General features: G+C 40.9%; 1 protein-coding gene across 1 annotated transcript; it reads left to right on the top strand.

The window, feature by feature from the left end:
- The first annotated feature begins 231 nt into the window (after positions 1-231).
- On the top strand, positions 232-7949 carry LOC128016373 (sterile alpha motif domain-containing protein 9-like). The gene is made up of 4 exons (XM_052600850.1): positions 232-2825; positions 6072-6223; positions 6313-6523; positions 7705-7949. Exons 1-4 carry the CDS (start codon positions 572-574, stop codon positions 7947-7949), a joined length of 2862 nt encoding a protein of 953 aa, XP_052456810.1. The 5' UTR covers positions 232-571.
- Positions 7950-15950: the final 8001 nt, after the last annotated feature.

Below are 15950 nucleotides of genomic sequence, written 5' to 3'. Positions count from 1 at the left end.
AGACTAACATGACTAACAATAACCTGCCTCTAGACACTGACACCCTCATCCACTGTAATGCTCTAACTATCATTTGTCTTTATTCTGGCATGTTAAAAATATCCCATTCATCTATGTATCTTGATTTCTGTCTCTACAGTGGAATAAGGACTTTGTCAACAATTGTGAGACACTTCTCAAAGGAAGATCTCAGTTCTAACTGGAAATAAATAAGTGAGTAATTAAACAAACAAACAGGACTGAATATGTGCCAGTTACCCTCATCCAGTGGAACACTGATCTCAGTTTCAACTAAACTTAGAGATTCACTATCAGGCCTCGACATCGTATGGTCTGATGTGTTTGAGTCTGAAGACTCTAAAGTATGTAGGAAGCATGAGACTGACTTTCTTAAAGGAGCCCCACCGAAGTGGCTGCATTTCCACACACCTGCAAAATCACCATTCGTAGAAAGGGATTGCTTTAAAAATTTAATAAAGTTAATTTAGAAAAAAAAGGGGAAAAAAAAAAACGGCTGATCAATGAAGTTTCTTTGCGATACCAGCCCGGGAGTGGAGGCTCAACTCTCTCCATGCAGGTGCTTTGGCATTTCCGGAAAGATCTCAGATGTGCCAAAGTGATCGATTCAGACCTAGACACGAAAGAGCTGTCGAAACAAGTGCTGGACCTCTTTCTGCTGTCTAATGAACAACATGCAAAACAAGATTGGAAAACTGTGCTGCTGTTACTGGACATTAAGGAATACACAAACGATGATATGTTAGTCAAGCGTACTCTCCGGAAAAACCTGAATGAAGAAATACGTGAGAGGGGAATCAATACAGACACTCCAGTTGTGATCATTTTTAATTGCAGCCCCGCAGACTTTCCTACCAATGTTCGTTCAACAGATGATGTGGAACTTACGATGAAGCTCTCACCAGAGGAGAGGAAGAGGTTTGATCAGAAAAAGAAAGAGCTAAAAAAGAAATACAATAACATGTCACAGAAGTTTCATGCCTTTAACATCATGCAGGGAGGTTTCAAGAAAGACGATGCAGAGAAACTGATCACAGCAGAAATGGTGGAACATATTGAAAAAGACACAAAGTCAAGCAGCACAAGACTTCTCAGTTTTCTGGCTTTGATAAACTCATATGTCCCAGGTTCACACTTGTTGAAGCTTTTCTGTGAGGATTTCATTTCCAGAAGTAAACAGCCTACAGATGAGGAAATCCCCAAACTGGAAACAATAATGAAGCCTTTTGAGGGTCTCATAATAACATACTCAGAAGGAGAACAAGAAGACCAGTGCATCTGTCTGGCACATCCAATGATTGCTGATGCCTGTCTAAAAATACTCACTGAGCACAAACTGACAAGATATGATATCGCTCTTGACTTCTTGAACAGCATGGTGAAAGAAAAGGAGAGTAAGTATGAGAAAATGTGCAAGAAGATATTCATCACAAGACTTGAGACAGGACAGGGAAAGGACAAGTTTTCCAGACTGATTCTTGATATCATAAAGGATACTGATGCTAACCAGTGCATTCCTTTGTTGGAGTTTGCTTTAGAATTGTTCTCCACAGACCCTCACTATCCTCAAATAATTGCACGCTTGTATTGTATTATGGTAAAAGAGGACAACAAATATGAAAAGGCAGAGAATTGGGCAAAACAGGCCATTAAACGAGATCCAAAAAAATCGGATATCAAGGACACATTGGGGCAAGTCCACAAACACCACCTGAGAAATCAATTTAAAAGACAATCCTTAGACATTGAAGTGTGTTTGGGTATAACAAAGTCTGCCATTGAAGCATTTGAAGATGAAGAGGAAGCAGCTGAAGTCGAGTCAGAAGATAACACCAGATTCAATAACAGCGGCTCCTTTGGATTTCTCCAGGTTTGCAGTGTCTTTCATGAAATGCATCAGAAAAACCCTCACAAACAACAACACAGTGATTTCATCAATGATCTCAGATGTAAGGTTGAGTCTAGATATGATTTCTTTGAATGGTATCTGGCTTTCTCAAGACTAAGCCTCAATAAAGAGGACCCAGACTACTTTCATGAAGATGTTGACGAGTGTTACTGGAAATATTTTAAACAGAGAGAGCAGACTGATGAAGCGACCCTGAATGAGAAAAAGATGAAGTCTTTCGGAGGACTGCTTCATTTCCTAAAATCAGACATCAATGTGCTTAAACAATATAAAAGTACATTTGATAATACACAGTCTGATAATGAAACCCAAACCGTTCTCTACATCCTTGCTAACATCATCTTGAGTCAATCAGGTGATCCGTGTGAAAAAGCAGAAGATCTTCAGGCCAGGTTACAGAGACTCTGGCTGAGAGAAATGCAAGACAGAAGCCCAGAGTTTTACCTCTTGATTCTTTTGCTCTTTTGGGCTGATGAAGCACCGCCAGGAATCACAAACCCTCCAAACCTTGAAATGTGTGTCCAAGAAACGGTTAACTCTTACAAGAGAAAGTATCAGAAATACCTCCGCGGTCGCTACCTGGTGCCTCTGTTCTTCTTTAGGAAAGGAAAAGGTTTGCGGAGACTGGTTCACATCTCAAAACTAAATCAAATGGATCTGGAGCTCCTCACTGAAGGGGATGAACATGCAGAAGTCGAATGTCTTCAGCGTATCAACGGGGAAGTCAAGAATGACATGGAGACTGATAATGACAGAGTGTTTGCTGTTAAAGATGGACAACAGATTAAACTCACTCCTCACAATCCGTCCAGTGTGTGCAAACCAGGCCAGGTGTCTTTCTACCTGGGCTTCACCATCAGAGGACCAGTCGCCTTCAACATCAGATATGAAGAGAAATGTAAGTACTGCAACACTTTTTACTATTTCAGACTCATAAAACACTGTAATATACTTCAAACATTCAGTAGTATTGAGCGAACTGTATTTTTTTTTTTTTTCAGTGAAAAATGTAATTCCCTTTTCTCTGCAGAGATCATGTGAACTGTGTGATTAAACAGCTGGAGATGGTGACTGTGGGACCGAACGTGTCTCCGAACTCAAACGTCCTCAGATGGCACAAATATTTAAATGTCTTCTTAATTTTTGTGTTTCTAAGTTCTGAAGAAACAAACAAATATATATATATATATATATATATATATATATATATATATATATATATATATATATATATATATATATATATATATATATATATATATATGATTCTGGTGGTGGATCTGTAAATTCAAATTATTTTTACATTTAAACCACTTAATATTAAGTAATTTGGTGAAACTAAATGCTGTTGGACATTTTGGGTTTTATTTAGATCATATACACATATGACGCATTTATCATCTGTTGTATGGCCACATTTATTCCAGTAGAAGCCAGAGAGATTATTATTTATTATGCACATTATGTAACTTTGAGATGTATGTGTTATTGTTTGAGGTTTGTCTACATTTATTTCAATAAAATCAACATTACAGTTTCACGCACTGTCCCTCTGCATTCAGAATGTATCTTTAGCAAAACAGTAAACAACAAATCCAAGCACAATTATGTCTCATCGTCATTAGATTAGCGTTGTTCATAATCATAATCTTATCAGCTGTTCTGTGTTCAGCTGAAATCAAAGATCAATGCAAACACTGTTCATCTTTTATCTTGTTAGTCTAATGATAAAGAGTAAATTGAAATAAGTAACAATAAAGAAGATAACTACCACAGAAACACTGCCAGATCGCTCGGACTCTGCTTCAGTCCTGTCTGATGCTTCTGGCAGATATTCTTCAGAATTGTCTAGAATCTCTGAAAACCTCTGCATTTCAGCGTTGCTCCTTGCTTCTGTGGCTTGTATCTTATCTTTGTCAATGGCGAACAGTATTTCCTTACACTCTGACGCTTGTAGAAAGACATGAGGGGATATTCTGGCTGTGGATACAGACGCAGGTTTTTCTGGCCATCTGACTGGTTCAGCTTTTCAGGATCCATGGCTGTGTTTCAGCATTCAAAGCTCATTAAGAGCTGTGAATCTCCGGATGTTACTCTGACTTCAACGTCCTGTAAAAGAAAAGTATGATGTTCTCTATGTGCAATCAATCAATGCCACTGTTTGTGATTTATTTTGTTAATCTTACATGTTAGATTCAGATATATTGCCCTCAATCATAACACAACAACACCTCGATCATAACACTACAACACCTCGGTCATAACACTACGACACCTCGATCATAACACTACGACACCTCGATCATAACACAACAACACCACCTCGATCATAACACTACGACACCTCGGTCATAACACTACGACACCTTGGTCATAACACTACGACACCTCGGTCATTACACTACGACACCTCGATCATAACACAACAACACCTCGGTCATAACACCACAACACCTCGATCATAACACTACAACACCTCGAGCATAACACTACGACACCTCGGTCATAACACCACAACACCTCGATCATAACACTACGACACCTCGATCATAACACCACAACACCTCGATCATAACACTACAACACCTCGAGCATAACACTACGACACCTCGGTCATAACACCACAACACCTCGGTCATAACACTACGACACCTTGATCATAACACTACGACACCTCGGTCATAACACTACGACACCTCGATCATAACACTACGACACATCGATCATAACACTACGACACCTCGGTCATAACACTACGACACCTCGGTCATAACACTACGACACCTCGATCATAACACAACGACACCTCGGTCATAACACTACGACTTCTCGGTCATAACACTACGACACCTCGATCATAACACTACGACACCTCGATCATAACACTACGACACCTCGATCATAACACTACGACACCTCGGTCATTACACTACGACACCTCGATCATAACACTACGACACCTCGATCATAACACAACAACACCTCGGTCATAACACTACGACACCTCGATCATAACACTACGACACCTCGATCATAACACAACAACACCTCGGTCATAACACTACGACACCTCGGTCATAACACTACGACACCTCGATCATAACACAACACCACCTCGGTCATAACACTACGACACCTCGATCATAACACTACGACACCTCGGTCATAACACTACGACACCTCGGTCATAACACTACGACACCTCGATCATAACACTACGACACCTCGGTCATAACACTACGACACTTCGGTCATAACACTACAACACATCGATCATAACACTACGACACTTCGATCATAACACTACAACACCTCGGTCATAACACTACAACACCTCGGTCACACGGTTTCTCTTAAAATAGAGGAGGAGGCTGCTGGTCAAAGATGGAATTATTTACAGGCAAGTTAAGGATGTTCAGGGATGGTCCATTGCTCAGCTGGTCTTGCCAAATGCAAATGCAACTTTTGGCTAAAACAAGTCTTCATGAAGACTCTGGTCATTTAGGATTTGAGCGTACTTTGAATATGTTCCAGGAACGAGTCTTTTGGACGAGAATGCAGTGTCAAATAAAGTCATGGTGTGAACAGTGTGAAAGATGTTGTCTGAGGAAAACTCCCACTGGAAATAGGGCTCCGCTGGTGAGTTTTCACACTAATGCCCCTATGGAACTCATCTGCATGGATTTGCTTGACCTGGAGAAGTCTAAGGGAGGAATAGAGTATGTCCTGGTTGTCACCGATCATTTCTCAAGATTTGCCCAGGCTTACCCCACAAAAGACCAGAAGGCTGTCACTGTGGTAAGGGTGCTGTGGAATAATTACTTGTCACTTAGGTTTCCCAGCAAGACTCCATGCAGATCAAGGCAGAGTTGTGTAAGCTGACGGGAATAACATGGACTCATACTAGCACCTACCATCAACAGGGAAATGGGACCACAGAGAGATTTAACAGAACTCTTATGAATATTTTGGGCACTCTTGATCCTGATAAAAAAAAAAAAAAACAGGTGGCATGAATACATTGACGCACTGACACATGCTTGCAGCTGCACTCAACATGATTCGACTGGTTTCTCCCCATACTTCTTGATGTATGGCAGACATCCACTACTGCCTGTTGATCTCATGTTTGGCCAGTCAACAGCAAAAGAGCCAAATGAGTACAGTGAATATGTCCAGACTCTGAATGTGTGCTTGTCCTATGCTTATAATGAGGAAGATCGAATGTCAAGGCATGCTAAGGATCTTCAGAAAAAGCACTATGACACTAAGCCAAAGGCTACATGTTCCAACCTGGTGAGAGAGTGATGGTGAAAGTGTGTTATGTCGAGGGGAAACGGAAGCTGGCTGATAGGTGGGAACCACGTCCATATGTTGTGGTGAAGAAACAGCCAGGGATTCTAGTGTATGTGGTTCATCCAGAAGATGGTGACAGGGAAAGGGTCATCCAACAAAATCTTCTGTCCCAGTGCATGTTTTTCCCGTTGAGTTCCAAGTACCTTGCCGTAGAAGAGCCTGACATGGAGGAAGTGTCTGGAATGGACTCAAGTGTTTCAGAGGAAGATGAGGAAGTAGTGGTGTATGAAAGTTGTTTAGGTGCCGATCTTATACTATGTGACAACCGCTACAGATTGTTCAGGCAGAACAATAAATCACTTGGTCCATGTCCACAATAAAGTTCTTTACTTTTTCTTTTGCTTCATACATCAGTATGGGTGTGGTTCTATAAATGAATAATAATAACAATAATGAATATACAGTAGATACAATGAGGTAGAAACAATACTGAACAAAATAAAGTAAAGCAATAGCATAAAGATAAGGACATATTTATACAAGTCCAGCAGCTGTACATTTACCTCAGGTTTATGCACATATTCACTTCAAATAGACTCACATAATATTACATTACATAATATTCAAGAAGTAACATTTAAAGTCTAATTCAGCACTTTTTATGCTGATATGAATGTGCGATCAAGCTTATGTGGGCACTGATTACCTCAGAGGAATAAACAAACTTTTAGAATAGCAATATAACATAGCAGCAACTAAATCTACCAATATATACATGAAAGAGTATATAACTACTTACTTTTAAGATGTACGCACACAGTATGAACAAAATTAACTAGAAATCGGACCCGATCAGCACGGAGATCTCTACAAAACTGCCGTGAGATTTAGCGCAAAGTTTCATGTCTGGGCAAGAACACAATTGACTGACATTCATGTCTCCCGATCTAAACCAATGAAATTACAAGAATGATAGTTAGGTGATTCAGAAATAATATGTATATCCTAAAGTGCAACAAATTAATGTCCAGCAGAGGGCACCAGCGTCATTAAATCTTAGCCTTTTGTACAGCCACCCCCAAATTTGTTTAACAAATTTGTAAATGAAGAAAAGGCTCATTAATCTTTGTTGGTGTCATCAGGTAGGGCAGGCAGTTTAATCAGACGAGCCACAGGTCTTGTGTAAGTTTTGTCTTTGACATTCACTACAGCTGTGCGAACTCGTCCATCTTGTCCGGGAATGACTTTGGCTACTGTACCTATTTGCCACAGGGCTCTTGGTGCTTGTTGATCCACAATCATCACGACCTCACCAGTTTGAAGGTTTTCTGATTCTCTTTGCCATTTTTGTCGTCGTTGCATGTCTGGGAGGTAATGCCGTATGAGACATTTCCAGAAGTTTTCGATTAGAATCTGGCTGTGACGCCATCTCCTACGACTGAGCATTTCTGATTCCGGATAGACAACTTGTGGTAATGCAGAGGTTGGACGTCCCATAAGGAGGGAATTAGGTGTCACAGGGTCTATATCTGCTATATCTGAGGAAACATATCCCAACGGCCTGGAGTTTAATATGCCCTCCACTTCCACAAGTACAGTGATCAGTACTTCCTCTGGCACGGATTGCGAACCAAGGGAGGTGCGCAGTGCAGTCTTAAGAGACCTAACCTCTCTCTCCCATGATCCCATGATGGTGGGTTTAGACGGAAATGGATCTACTGAGTAGCCAGATGTTCTTTCAAGGCTGGGTGAAGTCTACCAAAGGCACTCTGGAGTTCTGTGTTACCTCCCCTGAAGTTTGTACCATGGTCAGAAAGCACTTCATATGGTTTCCCTCTGCGAGCTATGAACCTTCTTAACGAAATAAGAAAGGAGTCTGTGTCAATGCTCGATAGAAGTTCAATATGAACAGCTTTGGTAGTAAGGCACTTGTACAGTATTCCCCAACGTTTTTCACATCTGCGTCCGAACTTAACCTGGAATGGACGAAAACAATCAACGCCTGTCGAATAGAAAGCTGGACAAAACAGTCTAAGATTAGACTGGGGAAGATCTGCCATCATGGGGTTTTCTGGCTTCCCTCGCCATTTCTTACATTCAAAGCAGCTGCGTTGGTGTTTTTTGACTGCCTCTCTGCCTCTTATGCTCCAATATTTCCGTCTCAGTTCTGCGAACACACGCTCGGGTCCTGAATGAGACAGGAGGTTGTCGTAATGTTGTATCAGAAGCTTTACAAGAGGGTGAGCAGGATCTAAGACAATGGGGTGGAGAGTGTTTGCATCCAAGTGCTTACATCTGCGGAGGCGTCCACCTACTCTGACTAATCTGGCCTTGTGATCATATTCTGGGGCTAGAGTAAGAAGACGACTAGAGTGAGATATAGGTTTACCTAACTGAAGTTGGGATGTTTCTTCTGGGAAGCTTTCAACTTGAGCACGTCTCAGAAGTTCCTGTTCAGCTTGTGTGTAGTCATCAGCAGAGAGTTCACTTTCGTCTGCCGCCCCATGAAGGTAAATAGCAGTAGCCTTAATCAGATCTTGAAGTGAATTGTATTGAGAGATATCTGGAATATCAGTTTGGCTGGAGGATAGCGCTCCACAAAAAGTAGAACTGCGGTGTTCTTGAAAATCATCACCTACAGCCTCAAGTGGCTGTTTGGCCCAAATACTAACTGGCTGAGTTAAGAACTGTGGACCTTGATTCCAGCGGCTTTGTGTTGTAAGTTTAGAGAGAGTGAGGCTGCTGGTAATGTCGTCAGCTGGGTTCAGCTCTGAATTGATATAGCACCAGGCTTTTGGGTATGTAAGATCCTGTATCTCAGCCACCCGCGTTCCGACAAACACCTTGTAGTTACATGAGTCCGACTGAAGCCAAGTCAATACAGTTGTGGAGTCAGTCCAGTATAATTCTCGATCAATTTTGATGGTCAGTTCTTTTCTCAGAGTGGCAGCCAGCTGAGCGCCAGTCAGGGCAGCACAGAGTTCGAGTCACGGTATAGATTGTTGTCATTTGGGTGCTACTCTGGATCTTGCAGCAACAAATGAAACCTGAGTTTCGCCATGTTTATCACTTGTACTGATATATGCAACGGATCCGTAAGCACGTTCCGATGCATCACAGAATACATGAAGAGTGTGACTGCTAACTGACAGATCAGTATTTTGTTTGGTGTAACATCTTGGGAATTTGACGTATGGTAATTGTGACAGCTCACGTTGCCAGGTCAACCAGGCCTGAAGTAGATCTTTGGGAAGATCTGGGTCGTCCCATTCTCGTTTCTTGTCCCACAAACGTTGAATGATAATTTTGGCTCTTGTTGTGAATGGAATTAAAAAGCCTAATGGGTCATATTGGCTTGCAAGAGTTTTGTAGATGTTCCTCAATGTTGGTGGAGAATTTTCCTGTTTTTTGTATCTGTAACCAAGAACATCCGAAGAGCACTGCCAGCGTAGGCCCAGAGTCATTTCCTGTGGGTCTGCTCCACCAAAGGTGACTGTTTGCAGATTTCAGCTCATCTGGGAAATTAGCGATTACTGATGGAGTGTTGGTTGCATACTGTCTCAATTCAAAGCCACCCTCTGAAAGGAGTTTATGCATCTTGGTTACAAGAGTCTGTGCTTCATCAACTGATGGAAAACTTTGCAGCCAGTTGTCAACGTAAAAGTTGTGCTCTACTGAGGCATGCACATCCTCGTCTGGTTTGCTGTGGTCATACACATGTTTCTGCAAAGCAAATGTTGCGCAACAGGGGCTACAGACTGTTCCAAAAGGCAATACCTGCCATTCATAAACAGTGGGCTTTACCCTGTTCCAAGTTTCTCCAAAGGAAACGGAGAAAGGGTTTGTCTTCATTCAGCAGACCCACCTGGTGGAACATTCCTTTTATATCGCTGCTGATAGCAACAGCATTTTCTCTGAAGTGCAGAAGTACTCCTAAGAGGGTTGGTCCTAGTGTAGGACCAGGCAGGAGGTGGTCATTGTAGCTTGTTCCTTTGTGCCTAAATGAGCAGTTGAAGACAATTCTGTGTTTTTCATTGTGTTGAACAATGTGATGTGGTATGTACCATGTTTGATGGCTTTTCTATGCCTCCTCTGGTGTCAGTTTCGAGATGTAACCAGCATTTTCAAGTTTTTGCACTTCATTCATGTACACTGATGCAAGATCTGTGTTCTGCAAAAGGCGTTTTTCTGTGCTCCTTAAGTGGGCTGTTACTGCTTCTTTAGTTGATTGTAAAGGTGGAACATTTCTTTTCCAGAGGAGGGGTGTTGCAAACCTTTGAATGCCTCTGACTGCCAGCCTGATAGTTTTCTCCTCTAGAATTTGCGCTGCTTCTGTGTCTTGCCTTGATCTTGTGATCAATTTCTCACTCCTGTACGGAAGTGTGTCTATTTGCCACAATTTCTGTACATTGTTGAACAGTTCAGCTTCTGGTGAAAAAGTGGAGGTTAGTAAACACTGCTGTGGTGAGAGCTGACTGGAAAGGAATTTTGAGGGGCCCTGCAGAGTCCACCCAAGTCTGGTTTTCACAGTGGCAGGACCACCAGGAGGTCCGAGACGTACTGGCTCTGTGGCTGTGATTAAATGTGGGTAATCTGAGCCAATGAGTAAGAGTGGTTGAGTCTGCTGCAGTTGGGGAATAGGCAGACCTTGTAGATGTCTGTATTTCTTTTACAGCAAATTAACAGGGTAAGTATGTTTTGCAAGGTTCAGTTCTTTGGCAGTGAAAGCTCTTTCAATGGTAAAGGATTTGTTTGGCTGAAATACAGAGGCTACTGAGAATGAAACAGCCGCCCCATGAACGATCCGCTTGTCTTGTCGCACAGTACGGAGGGCTATATCTTCAGGTAGTCCTTGAAGATCAAGTTGCTGTGCTGCTTCATGCAGTAACATCGTCCTCTCTGAACCGTCATCCAGTATGGCGTATGTGTCAAGTTCCTTCTCACCATTTCTCAAGATCACTCGGCTGACCTTCAAAAGAATTTCACTGTTTGCAGTTGGTCTGTCCAGATACAAAGTCTCTACTTCTGAGTTCACAAGACAACTGTTTTCTGCTGAAGCTTGTGTTTCATGTTTAACTTTGGCATTGAAGTCATGCAGTATTTCTAAATGTCTCCTTCCACATTTTTTGCATTTGGCTTTAAGATTACATTGTGAGATCTGGTGATCACGGCCACACTTAAAGCACTTCTGATTTGACTTCAGCCAGGACTCCACTTGATCTTGATTTAGCAGTTTGAAATTAGCGCACTGGTTGAAGTAATGCTGCACAGTGTTGCAAAAGGGGCAGTACTTCGTTGGTTTCTCCTTCTTAACTGCTGTAGCGCTTGCCGGTTTACTCTGCTCGCCACCATGTAAGACAGTATCAAATCGTTGAACTGGTTTGAAGTTCCTTTGCTGGTCTCTTTGTGGTTGAGAGCAGTGTTAATTTCGTTGACTAAATATTTTCGTCATTATTTTCGTCACGAATATATTTTTGCTGACGAAAACGAAACGAAAACTAAAATAGAAGGCACTGATGGAGACTAAAACTATGACTAAATTGATTGACATTATCGTCAACGAATAAAGGACGAGACGAAAATAGACTGTGACGAAAATCAAATCAGCAGACGGGAGAGATGCGAGGAATGAGCAAAAGAACCGGCAAAACAGAACAGACTGCATGAGAGAAGAGAACCAATCAGAGCCTGACTTATTGAGACGTGAAGCGAAGGTTTTCAGTTTTTATGAGCTCCTGGGAAGTCGGCATTCGAAGAGGTGATAGGGACTTTAAGCAACAGCCTCTGGTGGAACGGCAACGCCATTCTGGCGTTGTATTGCGCCTGCGCGAATTTAACTGCTACTTTGTGACGTTCTAATTTAACGGTCTACTACGGGAGCACAGCTGATTTGCCAGAGTCGCTACAACGTGAGAAGTTAGGTAAATAAATGTTATGTTTTTAGACTTATTTACATCATACAATATTAAAAACTCCTCATCTGACAAAAGATTGTCATTTAACGCCAAAAGCAATCCTTCTCTTGCTTTTTTAAATTATATATTTTTTTGGATCTCAATAAATGAATTAATGCTGCGTTGCGCTGTTCTGTTTTACCGTTGCTTAGTGACTTTTACGTTCTTGGCTACAGCGGTGTGACGGCAAACTTCCGGTCGCTGTAGCCGTTCCATTCGCAGCTGTTGCTTAAAGTCCCTACTGTCTAAAAGAGCGACAAAATGTCCACAGCTCACTTCACGTTTGACGACGAACAAAACAAAACAAAGTGTAAAGCACGCAGAGCGCTCATTCGTGGCAAGAACACAACCAATTTGAAAAGACATTTACAGACGAGCCACCCGGACATTTTCTCAAATGTAATTTCACAACGATGTTCTTTTGTTTATTGAGCTAAGCAAAATTGGAATAGTGCAGTGCGTAGATGTTGTAGCATTAAATATTACGAACTGAAAAGTACTGTAAAATAGCCCCTTCTTCAAATTAGATGCGAGCACAATACTAATACGTAATATCATGATAAATACATTTGATTAATACTAATGTTTAGTATATTTTATAATGTTCTACTTGTTGACAATATCACAAATATTTCTATATTAGTCATGTGAAACATGAATGTTCACATCCTATCATTATACATACAAATCTAGCAATATTGTAGTATTTAAAACATACAATATTGCTAGACAAATGAATACCTTATAAAATCTTGTTACTTTTTTTATCCACCTAGCTGCCAACTTATTAAATATTTACTTTAAATGTATGCACTTATTGTTCAGCTCAGCTGTAAACTTTAAGGTCCTGGACCTAACTTTATTTTTCTTTTATTGATGGTCAATTGGCAGCTAGTTATTGTTTACATTATCATGACAGTGTTTGTTGCTGCATAAAAGCTTTTGAATCGAAATAAAGACACAGTTGTGTTGAAATAAAGTTGAATTTGTGTTTTATATATTTTGGTAAAGTTCGTTTCCTATACCAGCTGTAAAATATTGTCTAGTAAATCTGTTATTGATTTTAGTCTTATTTTAGTCGACTAAAATACCAAGCAATTTTAGTCGACTAAAATAAGACTAAAATTAAAACAAATCAGATGACTAAAACTTGACTAAAACTAAAAAGAATTATAGTCAAAAGACTAAGACTAAAACTAAATTAAAATTTCGTGTAAAAATTAACACTGGTTGAGAGTAGACTCTGCTTACATTACTAGCATACTGTGTCTCATCCTCTTGTATTCTGAGCTCGTATTCAAGCCAGTCACTAAATTCTAGCAGTGTTGGAACTGGGATTTGAATGGGATTAACAAACCTTCTGAAATTTGCTTTAAGATCATGAGGCAGTTTGGCAAGAAGACGTGAAACATGAGACCCACATTTGAGTTCTGTCCATCCTTTAGCTCCAAGTTGGTCCAGCATTCCAACTAATGCACACACTTTGAGGGCAAACATTCTAAAGGATTTAATGTCGCCACTCCTGATTTTTGGGCCATCCATCAATTCTGCAATTCTTTGTAGTGCGAGTTGATGTGGTTGACCATAAAGTGCAGTTAGAGACCTCATAGTGTTGGTGTATGGGTATCTGCTGTTGACATATGAGTCTGCAATGAGCAAAGCATTCTCCTGTTTCAGATGATCAACGAGTATTTGGTACTTAAAACGTTCTGTAGCCTCAACAGGTAGCAAATTCTCCAGTGCAATTTTGAGTCGTGCAAACTCTCTGGGATCCTCACTGCTAAAATTAGGAATGGTGGGAATGGGACCTCTGTAGGTGGGCTCTACATGAGGATAAGTTGGAGAAGGAGGACGCACTGGGTGGTATGGATGATATGTTTCAGACTGAGCATAATCTGCGTACTGTTGTGGGGTCAAGAATATTGATTTGTCTGCAGGAGTAGCAGCTGATCGACCATAGTAGTCTGAGTGTCTCTCATAGCGTGCATGGTGAGCTAATGTATCCCTTGACATAAGTCTCTCATCTTGGTAGACTGGACTTGTAACTGAATAACCATGATGAGGTTGCTGATAACCATGTGGTTCGGTGGAAGGGAAATAGCTGACAGGTCTGCTGTTCAGACTATGATCTTTATAAGTTCCATAAGTAGCTGCTGTCTCTTGGCTGTAGTCATGAGGCATAAACTGAACAGCTGAGGGAGATTGGCTGCGCTCTCTTTGGTCAGTGGACAGATAGTTATGGCCTCTGTGGTCTATGTTGTAATAACCACTTTGTCTGTCTACATGCCTAATACCAAGATGAGGATATGTAGCATCTTCCTGATTAACTAACTTGTGCTGGGCTTGAGCTGGTTCATAAGGAGAGAAAGGATGACTTGAAGTTAGCAGATTTGCAGAGTCTGGTAGCCTCAGTTCTCCTAGGCTGTCAGTGAGATAATCAATCTCTTTGTGACTGACTGAATGAGAATGCAAGGGCTCTTTTCGTGGTTCTACAGGCACTGCCCTCATGGGCTGAGGAAGATCGTCTTGATCTCTAAACAGAACTGGCCTGTCCTCAGTGGCTGCTGTATATGGACTTGAGTAGAGAACTTTATGATCTGCATCAATAATTCACCTTGGAGAAGTCCGAGTACGGGGCTTTGGCTGTGGCAGTGGCTGCGGCAAACCCTGATATGTCTCCACAAATGAGCTTCTTTCATTTGATCCAGTGCTCATACTTTTTGTTGGTTCTGGTCCGCTTTCAGTACATGGGAACTCTTTAAAAGCAAGCTTTTTACCTGGTTCAGGTCCAGTTGCACCATTTGCAGGCTGTTCATCAGAATGAAGTAGCTGACATGGCATTGTGCAATCAACATAGAAGTCATCTAAGTATCTTGGTGGGATGACTTGTGGACGTGGCCGAATTGCTGGTAAATCTGAGGTAGCCTGTCTTTCTATTCTGGACATGGTGATGCTGTAGTAGCTGCTTAATCTGACTCGAAGGACCAAATTTTGTATGAAAGTTGTTTAGGTGCGGATCTTATACTAGGTGACGACCGCTACAGATTGTTCAGGCAGAACAATAAATCACTTGGTCCATGTCCACAATAAAGTTCTTTACTTTTTCTTTTGCTTCATACATCAGTATGGGTGTGGTTCTATAAATGAATAATAATAACAATAATGAATATACAGTAGATACAATGAGGTAGAAACAATACTGAACAAAATAAAGTAATGCAATAGCATAAAGATAATGACATATTTATACAAGTCCAGCAGCTGTACATTTACCTCAGGTTTATGCACATATTCACTTCAAATAGACTCACATAGTATTACATTACATAATATTCAAGAAGTGACATTTAAAGTCTAATTCAGCACTTTTAATGCTGATATGAATGTGCAATCAAGCTTATGTGGGCATTGATTACCTCAGAGGAATAAACAAACTTTTAGAATAGCAATATAACATAGCAGCAACTAAATCTACCAATATATACATGAAAGAGTATATAACTACTTACTTTTAAGATGTACGCACACAGTATGAACAAAATGAACTTGAAATCGGACCCGATCAGCACGGAGATCTCTACAAAACTGCCGTGAGATTTAGCGCAAAGTTTCATGTCTGGGCAAGAACACATTTGACTGACATTCATTTCTCCCGATCTAAACCAATGAAATTACAAGAATGATAGTCAGGTGATTCAGAAATAATATGTATATCCTAAAGTGTAACAAATTAATGTCCAGCAGAGGGCACCAGCGTCATTAAATCTTAGCCT

The sequence above is a fragment of the Carassius gibelio genome, chromosome A7, assembly GCF_023724105.1.
Source record: "Carassius gibelio isolate Cgi1373 ecotype wild population from Czech Republic chromosome A7, carGib1.2-hapl.c, whole genome shotgun sequence".
NCBI lineage: Eukaryota > Metazoa > Chordata > Actinopteri > Cypriniformes > Cyprinidae > Carassius > Carassius gibelio.
This window is presented reverse-complemented; position numbering and strand designations above follow the sequence as displayed.